Source organism: Bos indicus, chromosome 16 (genome assembly GCF_029378745.1).
Source record: "Bos indicus isolate NIAB-ARS_2022 breed Sahiwal x Tharparkar chromosome 16, NIAB-ARS_B.indTharparkar_mat_pri_1.0, whole genome shotgun sequence".
Taxonomy (NCBI): Eukaryota; Metazoa; Chordata; class Mammalia; order Artiodactyla; family Bovidae; genus Bos; species Bos indicus.
Genome location: NC_091775.1, coordinates 44,163,794 through 44,187,366, shown reverse-complemented (window position 1 = coordinate 44,187,366; position 23,573 = coordinate 44,163,794). Strand labels below are relative to the sequence as shown.

Here is a 23,573-nt window from a genome sequence, read left to right as displayed (position 1 = left end):
TGAGAAACTGAAGGTCTCTGTAGAGTGATTTTCATTTGTCAGAGGGGCAAAAAGCTTAGGTAGAGGAGGCTATTTTGGTCTTAAAACCTAGAACAGTCTTATCTACCTCTATTGACCCTTCTTTGTGTGCTATTGCTTAATTTGTCTAGGGCTGATTACTACTACATTCCCTTCACTGTTTCAGATTCTTTTTAATTTGAACTCCATTGAGAGCTCAAACAATACTACCATCCAGGTTTTTATAACTCTCCATGGTGCTTACCTGAGTACTTATGCAAAGAGCTTTTTTTTAAATTATAAAAGTATAACACATTTATAGGAAACTTGGAAAATACAGAACAAAGTTACATATAGTTCCACTATATATATTATGATTATTTTTTAAGTAGATAAATTAAGAGTTTTAGTTGGTGTTTCAATATCAAACTCTCAAAAATTAATAGAATAAATAGAAAAGAAGGCTATACTAGGTCTGGAAAGCACTATGAACCAATTCAACAAAATTAAGATTTATATAAGTTTCACACAACAGCAGGATACATATTCTACTCAACTTCCCAAAGACTATAAACCAGGAGACACTGGAATATATCCAGGGACGTAATATAAGGTGAAAAAATTTCATGGGCTAAAAAGCTGTTGAAATCATACAGTTTCTATTCTCTTATCACTGTGGAATTATGTTAGAAATAAGTATCAAAAGATATTTGAAAATAACCCACACGTTTTCAAGCGCAATGTGTCATTTACCAAGAGAGATCTTTGACTTAAGAGATTTTCTTTTTTTTAAGGAAAAGATTGGTGTCTACTAAAGAATCCGTGAACTTCTGTTTATTAACTCATTGTAATTCTGTTTTTGTCATGGCCTTCAGGAAGCTACCAGGTGGGTTTTGTGCTCAGTGGTGGCACATTCCCTTGACTCTATTTTTATTTTTTTATTTTATTTTATTTTTTTGACTCTATTTTTAAATATTATTTTTCTTTCTATGCATTCCCCTTTTTCAGACAGCCCTTTCCCCTATACAGACTTTATTACTTAAAAAAATTATTAACTTTACTCCTAGTTTAATGCTCTAGTTTTATTGCTTGTATGGGTCAATGTAAGCTATGTCAAATCATTCTGTGGACAGGTGGAGTTTACATTCTATATGAAAGGTTCAATAGCTGTTGGCTGGATGGCGAGTATGAGGAGTTTAGCAGTGGTGCAAATCTTCTGAAACCCTTAGTGTAGAAATTTAATTTTGATGCTTTAGTGTCTCTGCTTATACAGAGGCTTTTTAACATCCAATTCTGTATTGAATTCGGGGGGGGGGGGGAGGAATCAGATTTTACTTTAAATTTCTGCTAGTAAATCAAAAAGCATATCATAACCTTGTAAAATAGTGATGCCTGGCATAATTACCCATATTACTGTAGAATTAATATTTTGTTAAGTACTTAATTGTACCTCACGTGAACAGTTGTGTACTTTTCTTTTGACCTGAATCAAAACCTGATTTTTAAAAATCGCTAGCAGAGCGCGTGTGTGCTCTCAGTTTCTGAATTCCAATAACCCTCCTTCAAGGGAATCTCCCAAGGGGGACCTCGGTTGGTTAACTCCGGGGCAATACAAAGCATTTTGTTCCTTTACTCACGGCCCTTACTCGGTCTCCCAAGGAGACAAGTTGAATGCCCACTAAGTCATGCTTTTCCATTACTCATTCCGCCTTTTTTCCCAAGGTGGCGTGTGGGAGGTGTTGTGCTCGGGCTCGCTAAGAATAGGCCGGCAAGCTTTCTGCGGGATAGTACACTCATCCTTTTGCGTGTTTCAGCTCCGACTGCGCAGTGTTCGGCGGCTTCAACGTGGTGAGATGTTTCCCAAACAGACAATGACTCCACACTCGGCTGCCTCCCACATTCGTCTCTGCCCCTCCGCAGGCGTCGGGTCCCCACAGTCCCGCCCCGCCCCACTTAGCCTTGCTTTGTCCCCTTACAAGGCGGATCACCGAGTTAGCCCAGCGCGGCTGGCTGCTGCCGACTAACGCCCTTCGGGGGTCACCCGGGAGGGGACTCTGGGCGCCGCCTTTTCCTACCCCGCACCCCCACACACCAGCTCCGGCTTCTGAGCCACCAGGGGGCGCCCAGCCGTCTCCGCCTCTCTCACCGCCTCCCTTCACCGGTTCCCCCTGCGATTGGCCGGTCGCTCGGAGCTCTGCACCCTGATTGGTCGCTGCCTGTGTCAGTCGCGGGCGCCAAGGCGGACCGAGGTGACGCACGGCAGCCGGGCTTCGGGCGGTGTCCTAGGCCGGCGGCAGCAGGCGGAGCTTGGAGAGGACGGACGCTGAGCAGTCTGACGGCGGCGGTCCTGGGAGGTGCCAGCGCGAGGCTGAGCCGCTCTTCGCCGGTCGCCGCGCCCGGGTCTCCTGGACTCCCGCCCTCCGTGGCCCTTGATGCCGGGCTCGCCAGCTGTGTGATGGGGCTGCCGAGCGGCGCCCTGCGGCTCTCGGCGGCCGCTGCTCGCGCTAAGGAACGTCGGTGCCGGGTTCCCCGCGCCCCCGCGCGTCGCGGCCCTTGCTGACCCTGCCCTCCCGCCCGCCTGTCAGTCTGTCCGCAGCGCGGCTGAGGTAAGGCGGGCGGCGGTTGGCGCTGCGGCTCCAGCCTGAGAATGGGACCGCCCGGGGGGAGGGGCGGCCAGGCCGGGGGCTGGCGGGGTCCGAGCCGGGGAAGCTCCGGGCCGGGCCGGAGCCGCGAATACTGAGGGCGCTGCCCCAGCGGGGCACCGAGTGGGGCGGGGCGGGGTGGGGGAGTCTCGGTCTCGGGGGTGGGGGACCGTCCCCGGGCCAGCAGCGAGCGCCCGGCTTGGGTCCAGCGGCCTGCCGGGTCCCCAGCAGTGGCCCGCACCAGCTCTCCGCCTCCCCTGAGCCGCCAGGTTCCGGCTGTCTCCGGCGGTCAGCCGAGCCGCCGCTGCCCGTCGGTTACCCGGGCTCTTTGCGCACATTACGGCTCTCTGTGCTCTGTGCTGAAGCCACCCTTCTCATTTACCCCCATCCTCTCTCCTCCGTTAGGGTTGGCATCGAGGCTTCGTCTAGGAATGTGGTTGTGCCCTTTTGCCAGATGAAGGCAGGCGCTGGCATCGCGTGGGAGGGGGGAGCCGGGGGGAGCCGCTGTCGCAAGGACTGGAGAGAAGCGCGGTGGGAAGGGAGGGGGCTCGCTGGATGCTGGCCATCGGTGGCGGGGGCTGGTGTGGTCTCGGCGGTCGGCAGCCTGGGATTACTCTGGCAGCCATATTGGGAGGATGATCTGACAAATCCTTTAGGAGCCAAGTCCCGTTGCTGGAAGGCACCGAGTGGCAGCCCTGGCAGCTTTCAGGGTGACTGGCCACACCGAAGCCAAGTTGTGGGGGTTGGGAGGCTACTCCAGCGAGCTAGTTATTGTTCATGCAACACAAAACATTCCGGGCCCTAAAACCAGAATGGAACTCCGAAATCACTTTTTTTTCCCTCCTTGGAGAATCGCTAATTGAGCTTCCAAGGCAAAGTGCCTTCAAGATTGCATTCTCTTTGAGGTGAAATGATGCATTTCTGTGTTCATCGTCTATGATCAGGGCTATGGACACAGAGGGATGGTGATGCCTTACTCGTACAAAGGCAGATCTGAGGATTGCTAAGGCCAATTTACCAGGGTGGAGGCCTGGAATTATCAATAGTATATTGCGTCGCCGGATGGATATATTTTCAAAGTAGCTCAATATGCAGAGGTGAAGTCAACTGGAATAGTCTAATGATGGGAGAGGGTTGCAGTAGTATTTTTGAGGACGCAGGTTGTCAGGTTTGTGGAATCTCGAGGTGGCTGAAATTAGATTGTCAACAGATCCCTTGCTGACATATCTCTTTACTGTTCTAGGCAGCTGTTGTGGAGATACTGAACATGTTGCTTTGTGTCTTAAATGGGTCTTTCCCAGCCCCCTGAAAGTGTAGTGGCTGGATTCAAATAGCTCTTAAGAGGTGATATCATGGTGGATATTTTATTTAAAGGCTGGCATTTTGTCAGCTTAGCTTAGTCATAGTAAAATCTTAGCTTGTGTTCTCTAAGAAGTGAGGTGATGCTTTCTAATTAACTTGGTATGGCTTTTGGATTATGAAGCAAGTGAAATGGGTAAGGTACCACTTAAGGATGGAATATGAAGAGTGCACACATGTTAGCGTTGTAAGAAAAAGATCTGGATAGGAGCAACAACTGAATTTAGTGTGAGCCCATAAATCTGTCTTTCCCCACATACTAGGTGTGGACAGGCCCTGGAGAATGGCATGCCCACCTTTTTTGTCCTGTTGCTTTCATTCAGACTCCCTTTCTTAATGAATAAATTCCTGTGACTTAAGTGGAACTACTTAAACATTTTCAGATAAGGTTTTCTAAGAATAGTCTTAACACTTTATTTTTTATTTTTATCATTAAGCTTTTCTTTTGAAACTTGGTTGAAATTTTTAAAAAATGACTTCAACAGAAACTAGTGTTTTTTGCATCTTATTAATAATGAGAGAAATACAGAATGTCTTGTTTTTAAATTCCATGCCCCAATTAAGAAATATTTCTGAGATGTAAGTTTTTATATTTATTTTATTAGTAAGCAAGATCTGAAGAATGGTGGTTAAATGTAGTCTCAGCACGTGGTAAAGTCAGACCAGAATGGGAGTCTGGGAGGCAAGATTTTGTGCAGCTCCACTCTGATGATTGTTTTTCCAAAGTTTATCCAATCAGGTACAACTTCTGAGCAGACTTTCCTTTTCAAGACCAGAGACGAATGCAGTTTTCCTTTTTTCTCTCTTTTCTTTTTCCCACTTTGAATTTGTGCTGGGAATAAACTGCCAAGAGAAGTGCCAACAGAGGCTCTCCAAGGCCGGAGCTTTCAAGCTCACTTCCTGCTATGGTCTTGTCCTGGGTACAGAGTGAAGGACAACAAAGGGCCCCTGCTTTGTTTCTAAGCGCTTCCCAGGGCTCTGAGCACACCAGGTCTTTCTCAGGGGTAAGATAGCCCTTTGGTTTTAAACCCATGTGATATAATTTCATAAGGCTCTAAAGTGAAAGGTATAGCATATCTACTTCATGTTGTTCTCTTTAAAAGGTGGTCTTGCTCAAGCAGATACTGGTGAATTTCTGGAGTTCATGAAAGCATGTGGATAAATACACATTTAGAACTTTTTCATCTAGTAGAAGGTAAATGAAGCAGATGCAGCTGTGACAGGAAAAACCTGCAAAGGATGCTCTGGACTTTTGACTTGGGTTTTTTGATGACTGGCCCAGTAATTTGTTTATGCTCACTTTGACAACATTCATTCCCAGTTGAGTGTGTGTAGAGATGTAGTTCTTTACTCCAGGAACTTATGCTTTACCGTGTCTGTGGATGTGGTGAGATCAGGTTAACTCCAGCACCTTTCTGTTTTAGTACATATGGTTTAGTGTACCACTACCCTTGCCATGGCGGTTTCTGTGATTTTCAGCCAGAGCCTCTTCCCTTTCTGTGTTGCAGTGTAATATGTATTATCTAATACTCGGTCGGTGTTTTTGTTTTGCAGTGGTTTGTATATTTGTTATAACTCACAAGATTGTAAATGACTGATTTTAGAATATTTTTTACATTTAATATCAATTGTTTATGCCAAAGTGTATCATTCAATTACACTGTCCTCTACCATTGCTCTGTTTGAAGACATTGGTGTGTGTCTTAGTTCTTCCTTCCGTCCGAATTTCGGACACCATTCTGGCAGATGTCCATAACTGTATAAACAACCACATCACAACAATAGTGATAGGATAGCTTACTCTACTGAGCTCTTTCTGTGTGCCAGGCTCTTTTCTAACCACGTTACATGTACACACTCAATCTTTGTAACAGCCATATAAAATACATACTGTTATCCCCATTTTATAGGTGAAACTGAGACAGAGGCTAAATGATTCCCCCAAGGTCACTAGAAGTGGTTAGTGTCCACTAGGCTGAACTTCCTTTGTAACTACTCTTAACTGTAGAATTCCTTAACTTCAGCTCAAAGGTAAGGTTCATTCTGTTCCATAACTCTTATTGTGGCCGTATCTTCTAACACGTCATCACCTTCAGGTCTTAAACTCTGGTAACTTAGAGCTCTCACGTTAGTCTCTTGCTATGTGTTCTCCTACCTCAGGTGTCTGGTCCTATTAGCCCCTTTCAGATTGTACTTCTTCGTCTGCTTTTTCTCCACTGTCATTTCCAGGTGCGTTGCTTCGGCCATTTTCTTACTAGTACTTGCAGCCTTTATTTCTTCACATGCCAGTCTTGAGTCATTCCCGTCATCCGTAGCCTCCCTTTTTAACGGTGTCGTGGAGACCCCTCACACAGTGCTGCGCATCAGTGCCTCGGCGGGTGTCTGGTCTTGGGTCTCCCCTGAAGCTGTCTCTGGTGTCCGTCAGAGCATTTCTGCTCAGTCCCCTCTCCCGCTCTCCACAGTGGCTTTTCTAAAATCTTGACCATTTTAGTTAGGCCTGCTTACTGCCGCACAGTGAGGCAGTCTCAAGGGAAAGGTTACTCTCTCGACTTCTGCTCACCCCTGGGCTTGTGTTTTGGGTATCATTGCCTTCTTTTCGTTTGGGACTTGCTGTATTGGCTACTTCCCTTTCCGTCTTTGCTGTTTCCCCTCAGTTTTCCCCTTGAAAACAGCAGACACAGTCCTACGTTAGGGCCTTTGCTCTGACTTTTTGTGCTACTTGAAACACTTCCCCTGAAATCTGCTTGGCTAATTCCTTCACCTGCTTCAGGTCTTTGCTTAAGCTTAAACCTCACTACCTCAGCAAACCTCTCCTGACCTCATTCATGCATCTGCTTGGCACCCCTTCCCACCACACTCCTGATCCCCCCGACTTTGCTGTAATTTTCCTCCCTCATAGCACTTATATCACCTCATATTCTGTATAACCTATTTTAATGTCCCCTCTGCCCTACTAGGGCTTCCCTTGAGGCTCAACTGGTAAAGAATCCACCTGCAATGCGGGAGACCTGGGTTCGATCTCCAGGTTTGGGAAGATCCCCTGGAGAAGGGAATGGCTACCCACTGTGGTATTCTGGCCTGGAGAATTCCATCAACTGTATAGTCCATGGGGCTGCAAGGAGTCAGACATGACTGACAGACTTTCACTGCCCTACTAGAATGAAAACTTCTCCATGGCAAAGATGTTTGTCTGTTTTGTTCACTGATTTATCCCAGACTCCTGCAACTGCCTGTCATGTTGTAGGCACCCCATGAATAGCTGTTGAATCAAGGATAGAAACATAGAAGACTTTTGTATTAATGAAATGGGATGGGGAGGGGAAGCATTCTCCATTCCTGTTCCCTTCTGGTCATCTCTCTGCCCTCATAGGTTCTGGAAGCAGTGAGGATACTTGCATTTCCAGTTCTTGCCTCCTCATTACTCCCCAGCCCACCGCAGACTGGCTTCCCTGATCCCCCACTTCAACACTGCTGGTGCTCTGATTTCCAGCCCTTTGTTATGATAGCAGGGGGCACGTTTCACGCCTGTGCAGTGCTGGAAGTACTGCTCACTTCACTCCCTCCTTTGTCTGCTTCTGTTCTGTGGGGCTGGTTTCAGTCTTCCAGGCCTTGTACTTTTCTGGCCACTCACATGCCTATCATTTATTCAACACAAATTTTTGTGTAATTTTTAAAGACTTACTTTATTTGTTTTTAAGAACTAGAATTTTGACTACATAACATTTTCAGTGTCAAATAACAGATTAGGCATTACAGGAAAGTTTTATTTAGTTGTAATTTATATCACTTACTGCTTTGAGAAAGGTTTTGAGCAGCTTACCACAATACTGTAGATATGATGAGGCTGTTAAATATGGAGAAGAAACAAAAATCTATATGACAGGAGGAAAAAGTAAATACACAGATTACAGCAGTTTGTCTGTATGTGCACGCACGCTCAGTCGTGTCCGACTCTTTGCAGCCCCGTGGACTGTAGCCCGCCAGGCTTCTCTGTCTGTGGAATTCTCCAGGCAAGAATACTGGAGTGGGTTGCCATATATATAAAGTGTATGATATGTTATTGTAACTTAGTCTTGAAACTTTTGAAAGTCAGACAAAAAGGGAAAAGGAAATTATACAATTTTCATTCTGGTAAAAGAAAGGTAATGGTTTGTCAAGAGCATCTTTTTTCCTGGTAATGAATTCTAAAGAAATTTTAAGAGGAAAGCGTTACAGACATCCTGATGCAAAGATATACATACTAAGTGTTTTCAACAGATCTTTTAAGTAAAAGGAAGAAGTGTTCTTCAAAGACCTATTTTAAAAAAGTAATCCACCTGCTTTCCACACTGAGTATACAACATAAAAATATAACTTAAGTCTTTTCTGTGACTAATGTGGTTCTGGTATATAACTTTATGTAAAGATAAGTCTGAGTATCCCAGCAGAACACTCATTATTTAATAACTCTGGTGAGAACCTGGAATACTTGTATTTTGTGTTGTCATCTCATTGAAAACATACCTATTAAACTTTGGGTAGTGGTTTATCATGTGGCAAGACTGACACATTGTTGCCACATGGAGAAGTCTGACCTGCATTCTTGCCCAGCTAAGGAGCTACTTACCAGGCAGGTAGCTGCGAAGGTGTGGTCACAGGCAGATTTCAGAGAGAACCTTGACTCATACCAAATTTGAATTAACCTCTGACTGAAACTTCCATTTCTACATCATAGCCAAGCTGAGTTCATTTTAACCTGGACAGTTACCAGGCGTAGCTGTTGTCATCCACTTTGACAATAGAACTTAAGTGGAATATTGGGTTTTGGGTGACAGAGTTCCCAGTGGATCTGTAAAATAAAAATTATAGGATGTGGTTTTAGTTATTAGATTGAATTAACTTACTAGATAGAGTTTAGTGTTAGCCATCCGAACAGTGAAAAATAAGAAAATAATGAAAAACTTTAATTTAGAATAGTTTATTTTAAGCCATAGGCCATAGGAGCTGTTGTTTCTGGATGGACCTCTTGGATTATGAGAATCAAATCATGTCACCAGTAAAAAGGAAGGTTCTTGATTTCTTCTTCTTCTTTTCTTTCTTTTTTTTTTTTTTTTACATCAAAGCAATGTATTAACAGAAAGCAATAATTTGAGGAGTCCTGTTCACAGACGGCGACCACGGCAACCCCCCTTCCTGCGGGTGCTGTCGGAAGGGATGGGGGTGACATCCTCAATCCGCCCAATCTTCATCCCTGAGCAGGCGAGGGCTTTGAGCGCTGACTGGGCCCCTGGTCCAGGAGTCTTGGTCCTATTTCCTCCTGTGGCCCGGAGTTTGATGTGGAGGGCAGTGATGCCCGTATCCTTGCACCTCTGGGCTACATCCTGGGCAGCCAACATGGCAGCATATGGAGAGGACTCATCTCAGTCAGCCTTCACCTTCATCCCACCAGTTATATGGCAGATGGTTTCCTTGCCAGAAAGATCGGTGACGTGCACAAAAGTGTTGTTGAAGGATGCAAAGATGTGGCACACACCAAATATATTTTCTCCTTCAGCCGAGGCTGATGACCTGTTCTTCCTTCTTTTCCTTCCCCTTGCTAGGTGCCATTTCTGTGCGTCTTCTCCAGACTCTGCCACCGGAAACAGGTTCTTGATTTCTTAATTGCAGTGACAAGAAGACACGTGTCTAATCTAAAAATTGTTTTGATTTATTTTCATAAATGGTTAAAACAGTTGGGTAGCCTAAATGAGCTAGTTTAATCTCATTTGAAACTGAAAATCTGATCTGTCAGGAAACTTCCTGTGCAGTCTGATTCTTGTCATTGGGTTAGAATGCAGAAAGAAGCTTTCCTAACATATGATCCATTTTGAGCTTTTGCAGCCTGGCTCATGGCTGATTTTTATCCGTAGAGTCAAAGACCAAGAATAGATATACATGCATACACAAAATACATATACACACAAAAATGAATTCTTAGATTTTGGGGGCCATTTTATCAGTACAGCCTTGTTCAGTGACATGGAGTATTGGATACTAAAGCCTGCTTGGTCCTCATGGAAAGTATTCAACCAAGAACGCACAACTTCCATAATAACAAGGAAATTTTCATACCTTTCCAAAATAGGCTCATTAGCTGCAGATACTTATTTTGGGGGTATCCACTTATTCTTTTTTATCATTCATTTTTTTTTTTTTTTGGGCTGTGTCACTCAGTTCCCTGACCAGGGATTGAACCTGGGTTTCTCGGTAGTGAAAGTGCCCTAATCACTGGACTGCCAGGGAATTCCCTAATTTATTCTTTAAAATGTATTCAATAGAAAAGATTATCTTTTAAATAGATTGCTTGTTGATATTCTAAATTTGTGGGAATATAGCAGATTGTATAAATGTTGAATTTAAAAAATTGCATTTCTTGGTTAAATCTATTTTTAGTTGTGAAAAACATACTGAACAAAGTAGCAATGTACGCGAGTTAACTGCTGACTGCAACACAGGGAAGAAAGAAATAAGTAGAAAAATGAGGAATCAACACAACATTTTTAGGGAACAATGAGATAGAAGGTATGACTTTTAGCTTAGAAAGGGGGATGTTAAGGAAGATATGACTTAATGCTTCCTGCCTCATGGTGGCCTTGACCTTGTCCTCAAAAGATATGGACTTGTAATAGGTTGGAAGGGAGATTGAGCTTCTAAGCATTACATGTTCGGTGTGATAAGGATCTTGGTGAAGAAGGTTTCAAGTTGTACAGTGAAAACTGAGACTGGAGAAAGAGGTTGGATTGTGGAGGCCTATCAATTTTTAGGTTGTTTTCTGAGGCCATGGGAACCAACTGAAGGCTTTTAAGAAGAGGGAATGACATGAATTGACCTCTGTTTAAGGAATATAATCCTGGCTGTTTTCTGTAAAAAAAAAAAAAGGGGGGGTGGGTATTACAAAACCCAGCCAACCAAAAAACTAAGATTATTTCATTCTTGTTTGTTCATTTTGCTGAAAAGTCAGTTTGAGAATTTGTCTTAGGCTCCCAATAATCCAGAGTGCTTCTGAGGGCACGAGAGAATTGCACAAGATTTAAGCAATGGGGCAAAAATTTAGAAAAATTCAAATGAATTAGATCTAAATGTTTTATTATCCCTCTATTGTTAGTGAACGCTTCTGGAATTTTTGCTCCATTCCACTTTATAATGCTTCTAATCATATGTCATAAGGAAAGAAAACTGGTCAGAGGAACAGTCTAGAACTGAGGCTATTAAGAGATTTAGAGTATGTATGGTTGCCTTTCCTACCTGCCTTTGGCTCTTTAAAACTTGGAAAATGTATTTTAATTTTTATTGTTTTCCTATAACTTCTTAAAAATATTCTGTAATTGTTATTTCTCACTGAAATTTAAACTTGATTTCAGATTTACATAATTGGTAACTTTTTTAAAGGATCAGGAGGTTTTGAAACTAATTCTTTGATGGACATCCATTATAAAAGAGATACTCTTTGTTTGTAGGAAAGTAACAAAGTAACACTTGGCTATAGCCCGCTTAACTGTAGTTTCTTATTTTACTGTATAAAAATTTAACTTGCTTGTGAAGACAGTTGCAATTTTACAACAGGACAGTTAAATCAGAAAAGAAAAAATGTGTTTAGGTTCAGGTTGTTTGGGGAAAGTAATTTTAAAACGTACATATCGCTTCCAAAGAAGAATGACTGTTAAGCTATTTTAATTAGGGAGGAGTATGAAATTAATTTTATCCTTTTTCTTTTTCATCAGTCCATCTTTATTTTGAAACAGCTTGCTTTTTTATTGATACCATTCCAACATCAGTTTGTTGATACACAGTTATTCAGTCACTAAGTCGTGTCCAACTCTTTTCGACCCCATAGACTGTGGCACACCCACTCAACCAAAATGTTTTGACTCCTCTATTCAAGACCATGTGATATATGGGATTAGAAACATGACTAAATTTCTGTCTTGTCCTCAAGGAACTTTAAGCTGTTTTTCTTTATTGCTACAAAACAGCTTATTCTGCTCTAGATAAGGTTAATGAGTTGAGAAGTATTAAGTGGAGAAACATTTGCCTTTGGTTTGCAAGAATTGAAGAATCTATGACGGCTTTAAAAATAGGTAGCATATGAGAAGGTCCTGGAAGAAAATTGGGTTTTGAGAAGAACAGGGGAGGTGGAAGAGTACACTGGGTAAAAGGAGCTTTGGAGCAAAGGCACAGGCGCAGAAAAACGAGATGCTCTCAGAAAACCCTCTCGTGGGTGGTGGTTAAGGAATGTGGATGGAAGGCAGTGTTTTGTGGGCTTGTAAAAATAGGTGGTTTATGTTACAGAACACATTGAATGCCAGTGTGGGGAGTTCAGTCGTTCCTTGATAGGCAGTGGAGAAACTTTGAGGATTTTTAAGTGAAGAAACTTGTGCTTCAGGAGTATAACACTGACAGCTTTGCATAGTGTGGATGGAGTAGATGAAAATGGCAGTAGAGTGTAGTGTGGTGGGGACAAGAGGAAGGAGGAGAAAAAGGGCTTAGGACAGTTAATAGTCTTGGGTGAGATGTATTGAAGGCGTAAGAGCGGTGGTACGATGGTGATGAGAGAGATTTTATAGGTGAAAGCCATGTAACTTGGCGTTGATTAGATGGATAGGGGAAGCAAGCTCTTTAGCCTGTGGGAACAGGAGAATGGTGAGGACACTAAAAGAAATAGAAAAGAGCTGGGGGAGGTGGAAAGATACTTGAGGTTTGGGTGTGTCAAGTTGAATGAAATGCTGGGAGGATAGCTGGGTAGAAGGGTCAAACAACTGATGAAAAGTGTATGTATGGGGACATTCTGTATTAAAGATGTTAGTATTTTGGTTCCTGGTACTTTATATCAAAAGTCAGCAAGGAGATTTCAGCCTTTATTGTTTATAAGTCATTTAGCAGCAGCAGCAGCACTTCGGTAGGCCCTGGGTAGAAAACAAAAGAAGAAAGTTTTTTTTTTTTTTTTTTTTTTTAATTTAAATATCCACAATATTCATTAATTGTCAATATTTGTCTCTTCTATTACCCCCCGCCCATCATGCTATTTAATTAAAGTTACTGGGTGTCTTGAGCTGTAGAGTTTTCTCTACTCTGGGTTAGGCTGTGATTGTATCTTCTGGGTATTGTTTAAATTGTTTCTTTGCTCCGTGTGTGTCCTGTAAATGAGTCTTGATTCTGTCAGTGTTTTTTTTTAAGGGGGTGGGCTAAGAATATGTGCTAGGAGGTTCTGTGTGTCTCCTGTTGGAGTGTATCAGGCGGCATGGGCCACGTCAGTATCCCACTGTTAGTATTGTTAAGGTTGATGATCCTTTGGTTCAGATTATGTTACCCTAATTCATACAATATAATCTTCCCACATCAATCAGCCTTTCATTTAAGGCTTTTTTTTTTTAGTAGATAGTGATGATGCAGAGAACCTTTTTGTTAGTAGGGGTGGGAAATGGTGACTTTCTATTTCTGTCATTTCTTCTGCATTTATTAGCTGGACTTTTTCCATAGAAAAGAACTTGCTCTCATTGACTATTTGACTATCCTGGAACATACAGGATACAGGGACTGGATGCATGCTCCATTCCTGGTTTTATTTGCAGTTTTCAGAGTAATGAGATTTTTGGAAGTATCGTTATGAACCTCTGAATTTATATATTTAATGTTTTGCAGTCCATATGCAGTGTGCCTGTATGTATGCATGTGTTTTTATGCTCCAGTTATTCCATCTTTGTCCAGTGGGGGCCCCTTTCAGTTGGCAGCTGTGTCTTTTCACCGTGACCCCATTCGTCTTTGATTTCATGCTTATGGTCATACTAAATGTTCCAGAATCATCCTGAAATTTCTTGCCCAGACTTGGAAATTGCCATTTTTTCAAGGAACCTAAGTTTCAAAGAGATTTTGAAGGAATAGGATGTTCACTTTGGGAAGCTATTAAAGAGCATACAAGCTGGAATATAGTCATGTAAAATGATAGCAGTGTTCTCACAGTGCATTTGGGGTTGGTTTTAAGTGCTGTAGGAAATACCAGTGATTCCTGGAATGTTTGGGTCCTCATTTGAAAGAGGTAAGACTAGAGCTGGGCCATCAGCTAGAGGAGAAAATGAAGGTTCTTGGGGGAGAAATTGTTAGAACACGTGAAAGAATGTGTGTGGGATAGTAAAGGCGCTTGACCAGCCGCAGAGTACCTTGACTGGTTTTGTAAGCACTGGGGAGTAAGAAAAGTTTATTGGATTTGGAAGTGAAATTGAAAGTCACTGCAGTAGGGTTGGCAGTTGCATAAAGTTGGGTTCTCAGCTGGAGGTTTACAACATAATTTTTAGAAAATGAAAAAAACAAAACAAAACAAAACTAGCCATACCTGGGCCCTATCTCAAAATCTGAAGTCTAGGCTCATTTACTTTTCTAAAGATCCTGTGATTGTTTTGTGCAAACCCCTTACCCTCATTTAAAGACATGGATTAAAATTAAAAGCTCAAAGATTAGTTTCTCTATTGCATGTATGCTAGGCATGAGGTAGTAAGGACATGGATTAAGGTTAGGGCAGAGGAAATGAGAGGAGGGAAGGGATAGAAAAATGGAAATTAATGTTTTAAAAGTTTTCATGTAGTATTTCATGAATAATGTTACCACTAATGAAAGGATTCAAAGAGAAGGAAGCAAAGATGACTCCTAGCTTTATAGTATGGGGCCAGATAGAAATGGGAAGATTGGCAGAGATTGCTAGTTTTAAGGAGAAGATAATGGGACACATTGAGTGTTGAGATGCTGGCTGTATATTAAAGTGGACTCTGAGGAGTTAAAGTGTGTTCTGTGTCTTGCTTTTTGTGAATGCTTCATTCACTGTCTTGACAGAGTACTCAGCTACTGACTATAGGTCATGTTATATAGATTGGAAGAGTTAATAATTTTAAGCTTTCATTTAATAAATTTAATTCAAATAAATGATGTACTAAAAAAAGAACCGTCTGTTTATTGTAAAATAAAATGTGAAACAGACTGGAAAAAACATCACAGCAAATATAAAAATATTAATATCAATAAATATTATAATCATTTAAAACATAAAAAAGTAAATCAGATAAAGGATAATTCTTACAATTGGGAAATATAATTCATTAGCTCATTCCTTCAACAAACATGTGGTAAACTCTTTCATCAGACACCATTTTAAGGTATCTGATGAAAGAGCTAGCAGACAAGATCTTCAGAGCATTCTGGTGGTGGTGTGAGAGACAGACAACAGACATGTTCCCAAAAAACAAGAAATAAGATAGAGTATTTTTTTGCCTTTTCCTATGGAAAGCATTAGTTGTACAGCTGGAGGTGAGCATTCTTAACCATTACTTAATTATGTGGAAGAAACTGGTCAGGACCAAAAATTTGGTCTCTGGTAATTGGACCCGTAAGTATTTTTCTTTTATAGTTTTTTCTTTTGTTCAGTTCTTCTTGAAGATGTTTATATAACAGAGTACAGATTGAGATCTGTTGTTTCTTGTGGAAATTACTTATGTGGGTTCTTTTCACTGAATGGTGTTCGTTTTGTTCTGTGGGGAGAAAAACTATTCCTCTAGAAAATGTTCAGTTTTCCCTGTGGCTTCATTCAGTAGTGAAATGTAGTGAATTGATTCTGCCATGGGTCAGAGGATAGAGCTTGGGTCTTTTGGAACTGTCTGTGATTATTGTACGGGATCGTTGTGAGGGCCAAATGAGATACTTAAGAAAGGGGTCATCAAAGTTAAAGGAATTCCTGGATACCTACAGGCAAAGAAGCTAGCTGGAGCTTATCTCTGTCCTTTGCTGTTTAAATATACACCGTGTAACTAGATGTTTCAAACTGAAATTAAAATATAAAAATTCAGTGCATTTCTTTAAAAGCAAGTAATAAGTTGTTTTGCAGATGGGTAGTTTCTTGTGTAGGAACCCTCTTTAGCAGATAAACATTTTTTTCCATATATTATTGGAAATTGATCCAGAAAAACAGAGAGTAAATAAGATGTTTGTTATTTTGCAGTTAATATTTTTTATCATTAAGTCTAGGGACTTTTTAGGTATGGTAAATAGATAATGGAACAGGAAAACAAATTACAGTCTTTAACTTTCTATCTGATAATTTACTGTTGAGAATATAAGGTTTGTGGGGCTTCCCAGATGGCACAGTGCTAAAGAATCTGCCTGCCTGTGTAAGAGAATGCGAGTTCAGTCCCTGGGTTGGGAAGATCCCCTGGAGGAGGAAATGGCAATCCATTCCAGTATTCTCACCTGGAAAATTCCATGGACAGATGAGCCTGGTAGGCTACAGTCCGTGAGATCACAAAGAGTCAGACAAGACTGGTGACTGATTTATTCATGCACACATACAAGATTTATAGGGAAGAAAAGGGATGAGATTTTTAGAAATGGAAACAAATAGTACTAAGATTTAATAGCTCTTCTGCTCAAATTAGCCTTGTTTTCTTTAATTCTGCCTATCTTATATGAACTTTTTTTCTTTTTTAAAGGAAACTTGAACATAACTTCCTGAGAAGATTTGATTCTTTATTTCTGGACTTCGTATATATAACAAGACCGTCAGAATGTCGGGAGCCTCAGTGAAGGTGGCTGTCCGTGTTCGGCCCTTCAATTCTCGAGAGACCAGCAAAGAGTCCAAGTGCATCATTCAGATGCAGGGCAACTCAACCAGTGAGTGCATGCTGTGTTCTGTCAGTCCTGTCTCATCTTCCTGTCCTTCCCCCTTTCCTTCTTGCTGTCATCAAAATAAATGAACATGTGGCTAGTAACACTTGGAACTTTGCTGTTCTGAATGTTCCACTGAATGTTTTCCCCTGTGATTTTTGCTGTAGCATATTTAAATATTGGCTGTTTATCTTCTTTACAATTGAGAATTCCCTAGAAAACTGAGTGAATTTAGCTAGTGTTATTAAGTTGAAATCTTAATGATAGTGAAGGTGTAAGCAGTGATTTTTAGTAAATGATGCTGTGAAATATACCTTATTGAGGGTGCAAGATTGCTTTAACTTCCTTGATTTTCAATAGTACTTGAGCTTACCAAGATGGTCTTAACACTTACACTGCTTCCTTATGATGATTCTTTGAGTTGAACGACAGATATAGCTAAAGCAGATAATAAACTTGTAAATTATTACTAAAAATGATCAGTCCTTGCTTCCTGGTTTGTTTCTCTGAACTATTCCTTAGGTGAAAAATGACGGAAGCTGGAGTTTTTGGTACTTGCATTAGTTACTTGATGTGGGTCTGTAGGCAAACTATTACTTAAATAATGGTAAGTTCTACCATTTTAAAGCCTGTAACTTTGGGATAAAGTAGAATTGTTGTTCTTTCAGACCCAAGTTAATGCTAAATATTTGAGGAAATATGCTTATCTGTTTGTGGGCCAGTGTTCTGTGTAGAGGATTCTCCCAGTGGGAAATAAATCTATATGTTATGTTTGAGGTGTACAATGGGTGCTTTGACATGTTTATACATTTTTAAATGATCAACACTATCTAATTAGCATATCCATCACTTTTCATAGATAGTCACCTTTTATTTTAAGGTAAGAACACTTGAGATCTACTCCTTCAGCAAATTTTACATAAACATCATTAACCATAGTCACCATGATGCACTTTAGGTCTCCAGAACTTTGTACCCTTTGATCAATGTCTCCTTTTCTCCCCCAGCTCCCAGCCATCACTCTCTATTACTGTGTGTTTGCCATATATATGCACACACACACACATACATATTCCCCGTATACAACTTGGAACTTTCTTTTGCTAACACATTTTTCTGAACTTGCTAAATAGGACTTGCAACATTCTATTTTTTTGAAAAAGGGTCAAACGTTGGAGTCCAAACTGCTGTACCATTGTTTGTGTTTTACATTTCCTTGTCAGTTGTGCCAGTGATTCTGTGAATTATATATCCTATGAATAATTGTAAAAGAAAGATGCAGAATTTGGTATTATTCTCTAACTAATGTTATATTCTTAAATGTCACTCATCGAGGCTATGTTCTTATTTCTATTTCATTTTAAGAATTAAGTTTTACACAGTATATAACTAAATCCTTGGACAGGGCCTTGCTAGCCTTCTCTATATCATTCTGGTTTTAGTACAGGTGCTGCTGAAATGAGCACATTAAATTCTGGTTATTGAGCCTCTTGTTTCTTTCTGAAAAATGCGTTTATTTATAACTTAGTATGGAGGCATTTTTGACTGTTGGTGTTGCCTCTAAATGTCCTGGTATATCACAAGTTCTTTTAAAGGGTGGACATTAGGAAATCCTGGATCAGGAGCCAGAATTGATTCCAGAAAGGTCTACTTTTCTCTGATCCGTTTTGTATACTGACTATCCAGGAGAAATCCCCAGTATCATGGAGATGGAGTTTCATTCATGGTTGGGATGTTGGTACTTTCTTTGTAGAGTTGGAAATCTTATTAAAACTTTTAAGTAGAGAGTGAGTATTAAAAGACCATATCCATGAATGCAAAAGTCATATGATAATAATAAAGGAAAATGCTTACTAGCACGAGTAATAACACTAATGTTTTTCAAGACCATATCCATGAATGCAAAAGTCTTATGATAAAAATAAAGGAAAATGCTTACTAGCACAAGTAATAACACTAATGTTTTTCCTTGATGAGTAATCATTTTAGAATGCCCACATCTTAAATGGATTATATGTTTCTAGTTTTGTCAAGGTCAAATAGCATTACCTACTGCTACTGCTAAGTCACTTCAGTTGTGTCCGACTCTGTGCGACCCCATAGACGGCAGCCCACCAGGCTCCCCCGTCCCTGGGATTCTCCAGGCAAGAACACTGAAGTGGGTTGCCATTTCCTTCTCCAATGCATGAAAGTGAAAAGTGAAAGGGAAGTCGCTCAGTTGTGTCCGACCCTCAGCGACCCCATGGACTGCAGCCTTCCAGGCTCCTCCATCTATGGGATTTTCCAGGCAAGAGTACTAGAGTTGGGTGCCATTGCCTTCTCCGAGCATTACCTAATTTCCCTCCAATTTTGATTTATTTTTGTGAATAGGTAGGACATTCACAGGGTATGAATTGCAAAAAGTATGAAGAGTATACAGTACAATCATTCCTTTTACCCCATCACATAGGCAACCAGTTCCTCTTCCCAGAAGTAACTTCAAGGGGGGATTTCCTTTGAGAGATAGTTTAATTAGTAGCAGGTGTAATAATAACTTTTCTTTCAGTCTTGACTGCATTGTAAACACACGAATAAACTTCATATTTATATCTTGTCAAAATTGGTTTTTTGGTGTGGTTTTTTTTTTCTTTTTTTTTTTGAGATTTTGGCATGAAAGGATATCCAAAAAAGTTAATAGGTTTTATTTACTAACAAGTATCTACTATATGTGTAATGATATGCTAAGTACTAAACAGATATAAAAAAGCTAATCTATTGACTGTTCAGGAGTATGTAGCAAATTAAAATTTTCTGTAGTTCTGGATAGTTATGTGAAATGGATTTGGGTCCACTTGATTTTCTTTGCCTTTTTTTTTTTTTTTGATCATCTAGGTTAAAAACCTAGTTTCAGTTCAGTTCAGTTGCTCAGTCGTGTCCGACTCTTTGTGACCCCATGAATTGCAGCACACCAGGCCTCCCTGTCCATCAGCAACTCCCAGAGTTCACTCAGACTCATGTCCATTGAGTCAGTGATGCCATCCAGTCATCTCATCCTCTGTCGTCCCCTTCTCCTCCTGCCCCCAATCCCTCCCAGCATCAGAGTCTTTTCTAATGAGTCAGCTCTTCGCATGAGGTGGCCAAAGTACTGGAGTTTCAGCTTTAGCATCATTCCTTCCAAAGAAATCCCAGTTTACTAATGGCTAATAAGAAAGGTATTAGTCTTCATTGTATCTAAGATATATGGCTGCCTTTTTTACTTTATTATTTTGATGGTATAGACAATAATGTTAGTTTGGGGGAAAAAGGTAAAATTACCCAAATACTGATATTCACTCTGGATGAAAGATTTCAGGTGTTTTCACTGGTAGATTGCAAACTGAAGAAGGAAATAAGATTCCTGGTTGAACATTTTCTAAGGATAGGGCCATAAATTTTGGAGTTTTGTTTACTCGTTCTTGTTTGTTTCCCACAAAGATATCTCCAGAATTATTGAAAATATTTGTCTTTTGATGAAATATGGAAGAATAAATGCTTAGTTTTTATTAAAAGTAATTAATGTGGTTAGAATAGACTTGGAAAAAAAAAAGTAGACCTGGGCATATTCTACTACTCCTATGAAAACCAGCCTTTAGACCAGCTTAAACACCATGCTGAACTACCAATGGTTTTTCCATCATATTTTGTCCACATCCTTTCTAGACAGCAGTCCAAGTGGCTCTGATCTGCCTTGATCTTTCTCTTCCTCTTTAACACATTAAGCATGCATGTGTGCTCAGTCACTCAGTCATGTCCAACTCTTTGCGACCCCATGGAGCCCTGCCAGGCTCCTCTGTCAATGGAATTTTCCTGGCAAGAAATACTGGAGTGGGTTGCCATTCCTACTCCAGAGGATCTTCCCCACCCAGGAATCTAACCTGTGTCTCCTGAGTCTCCTGCATTAGCCAGTGGATTCTTCACCACTGTGCCACCTGGGAATCTCCTGTAACACATTGCCTCTTTGCATTTAAACATTCTCCAGGAGAAATTTGTGACTTTTAAAACAACATTAGTCTCCTGAAACAAAAACCTCTCATTAGCCTTAGAAAAAGTAGTGTTAGTTTTCTAGCTGAATGCTTTGTCATAAGTTTGGGGTAATTTTGGTTCCTCTGAAAGGTGTTTGTTCTTCAAAAGCTAATTCACTAATTGTATCAGAGACATTTTCCTCTAGAATTTTTGGCGTTTTTCAGTTTTCTGCTGTTTTCTTTTTTTTTTTCCCCTGCAATTTTATATGGCATTTTCTTAGTAATTTGACTAACACGTAATCCAAATAATTTCTGAGTGAGAGATTTCACGTGAGCCAATTTGTTATATTTAGAAAGTATTAATGGCTTGTTTTTTTAAAAAATTGGGCTTAAGATTGGGAGAGAGCATGGATTTGGAACCTCGAATTGTTGCAAAAAATGAAATGAATTTGCTATAGCCACATGTGTTAGCTGCATTAAAAGACTGCTATGCTGGCAAGCTGGCCTGGACTGTTGCTCACGGGGATTAAAGCTGATTGTTGATGGAATGCAGTGGAATGTTCCTGCCATAAGGTCTCTTATGAAAAAGTAGAAGAGGGTGAAGAGTACTTCAGGGAATGTGCCAGAGTTGAAAACTGAGTAGTGGCAGTTTTATTCAAGCACTTTCTGGTCTCAGAGGGAGTGTTTTCCATGGCACAGATAAAGGTTACTGCCTTGACATTTTGAAGACTAGAGTGCATACAAATAGCTTTGTTTAATAATACCCCGTTATATTCTAAATTTCTCCCACTTCGGAAGCATTTTTTATTGTCTAATTACTTTAAAAAAGGAAAATGGGAGAAAATTAATGCTCTTACTGCTCACATTTATGGTTAGGTTATATTTGTAAATCTGGAGACTTTGAAACTGCATAAATTCCCCTCTGATCTTTGGCTTTGTTTTTAACCATAATAGTCTGTCTCCAGCCCTTTGGTAATTCCCCTTCATATTTTTATTAATCTTCCTGAGCCTGGGGTCTTTTATTTATTTTTTCCCTAGGCCCAGGTATTAAGGTGGGATAAAAGAAGTCTTGGGTTTTTTTTTTTCCCTGCTGATTACTTACATTGTACATTTTAAAAGGCTTTTTTATTCACACATGTGCATTTCTAAACCACATGCTGCACATCACAACTGGTACAGAGAATGACTTCATGTCCATTAATGAAAATCTGGAATGGGGGAAGGACTGGGACAAAAGGGAGCTTGGAAAGGAAGACTTTTGAAAGGAATTCTTACAAATCTGTATGCTTTTTCTGGCATAAATTAATATAACTGCACGAAAATAAATGGGACTTGCCTGGTAGTCCAGCAGTTAAGACTCCGTGCTGCCAGCACAGGGGGCCCGGGTTTGATTCCTGGCCAAGGAATGAGATCAGCTTGGGTACCAGTGGCACTAAACTTTTTAAAAAATTCTAACATGAAACACTTTTTCTGTGGTCCAGACTTGGCGCTAGGCTCCTCCTCACCACGGGGGACAGCCACACCCTTTCTCTCTGGGTGTGCATCTCTGCCTTGCTTCTTAACTGAACAAACCACTTCTCTGTGTGCTCTCCCACTAGTTGTTGTAGTGTGTCTCTAATAATAGACTTTGTACCTGCAAAAAAAAAAGAGAAAGACTTGAGCTATAGCAGTGACCTTTCATTGTGTGTGTTTGGGATGGAGAAATAAAGGTGCCCCTGAAATGGTATTATATTTACTCAGTTGGGGTTGATGGAAACCAGTTTTGCCCTTTAGAATGACTTTTGGAACGGGTTGATAAAGGGAAGGTCCAGGTGCTGCACTGTCTGTTGCGTTCTCACAGTTCTATTTGGTACTCAATGATTTCTCATACGGCAACTTACTAAACTGACATTTTGAAATGTATTCCTGTTTCTTAGGTTTTTCTTATACTGGATAAAGTTTATGGTCTTAAGGAAGGGCATTAGATTGCACCCTCTACTAGATGAGATTAATTTTTCTGTAACTTAGCACATTTTTTTTCTTTTTAATTGGAGAATAATTGCTTTACAATGTTGTGTTGGTTTCTGCCATACATCAGCATGAATCAGCCATAGATATGCATGTCTCTTCCTCCTTGAACCTCCCTTCTACCTCCCCCCTCCACACCGCCCTTCTGAGTTGTCACAGAGCACCGAGTTGAGCTCACTGTGTTATACAGAAACTTTCCACTAGCTAGCTATTTTACCTGATGCTGGGAAAAATTGAGGGCAGGAGGAGAAGGGGATGACAGACGATGGGATGGTTGGATAGCAACACTGACTCAATGACATGCTTTTGAGCAAACTCAGGGAGAGAGTGATGGACAGAGAAGCCTGGCATGCTGCAGTTCATGGGGTTGAAAAGAGTCGGACATAACTTAGTGACTGAACAACAACAACAAATATATATGTTCCAGTCCTACTCTCTCAGTTTGTCCCACCCTCTCCATCCCGCCTGTGTCCATACGTCTGTCTTTATGTCTGTGTCTCTATTCCTGCCCTGCACATAGGTTCATCAGTGCCCTATTTCTAGATTCCATATATATGCATTAATATAAAAGACTTGTTTTTCTCTTTCTGACTTACTTCACTCTGTATGGGGCTTTCCCTGGGGCTCATCTGGTAAAGAATCCACCTGCAATGCGGGAGACCTGGGTCCGCTTCCTGGGTTGGAAAGATCCCTTGGAGAAGGGAAAGGCTACCCACTCCAGTATCAGGTGGCAAAGAGTCAGACATGACTGAGCGACTTTCACTTTCTTTTTTCTTTTCACTGCGTATGACAGGCTCTAGGTTTATCCATCTCAGTAGAACTGATTCAGATTTGTTCTTTTTATGTTTTGTTGTTGTTTATTCTCTAAGTTGTGTCTGACTCTTTGCAACCCTATGGACTGTCGCCTGCTAGGTTCCTCAGTTTATGG

General features: G+C 40.9%; 1 protein-coding gene and 1 pseudogene across 9 annotated transcripts in view; one reads left to right on the top strand and one right to left on the bottom strand.

The window, feature by feature from the left end:
- Positions 1-2,297: 2,297 nt before the first annotated feature.
- The window catches only part of KIF1B (kinesin family member 1B), a 151,434-nt gene continuing 130,158 nt past the window's right edge, over positions 2,298-23,573 (top strand). For 4 of the 9 annotated variants that reach the window (XM_019976020.2, XM_070768871.1, XM_070768870.1 and 1 more), the window contains exons 1-2: positions 2,298-2,603; positions 16,484-16,664. In XM_019976020.2, coding sequence (XP_019831579.2) covers positions 16,559-16,664 — 106 coding nt within the window. In that variant the 5' untranslated portion in view covers positions 2,298-2,603; positions 16,484-16,558. The remainder of the gene's footprint in view (positions 2,604-16,483; positions 16,665-23,573) is intronic. The other 5 variants (XM_019976024.2, XM_070768875.1, XM_070768873.1 and 2 more) reach the window with 2 other exon arrangements.
- On the bottom strand, positions 9,076-9,616 carry LOC109570253 (small ribosomal subunit protein uS11-like; annotated as a pseudogene).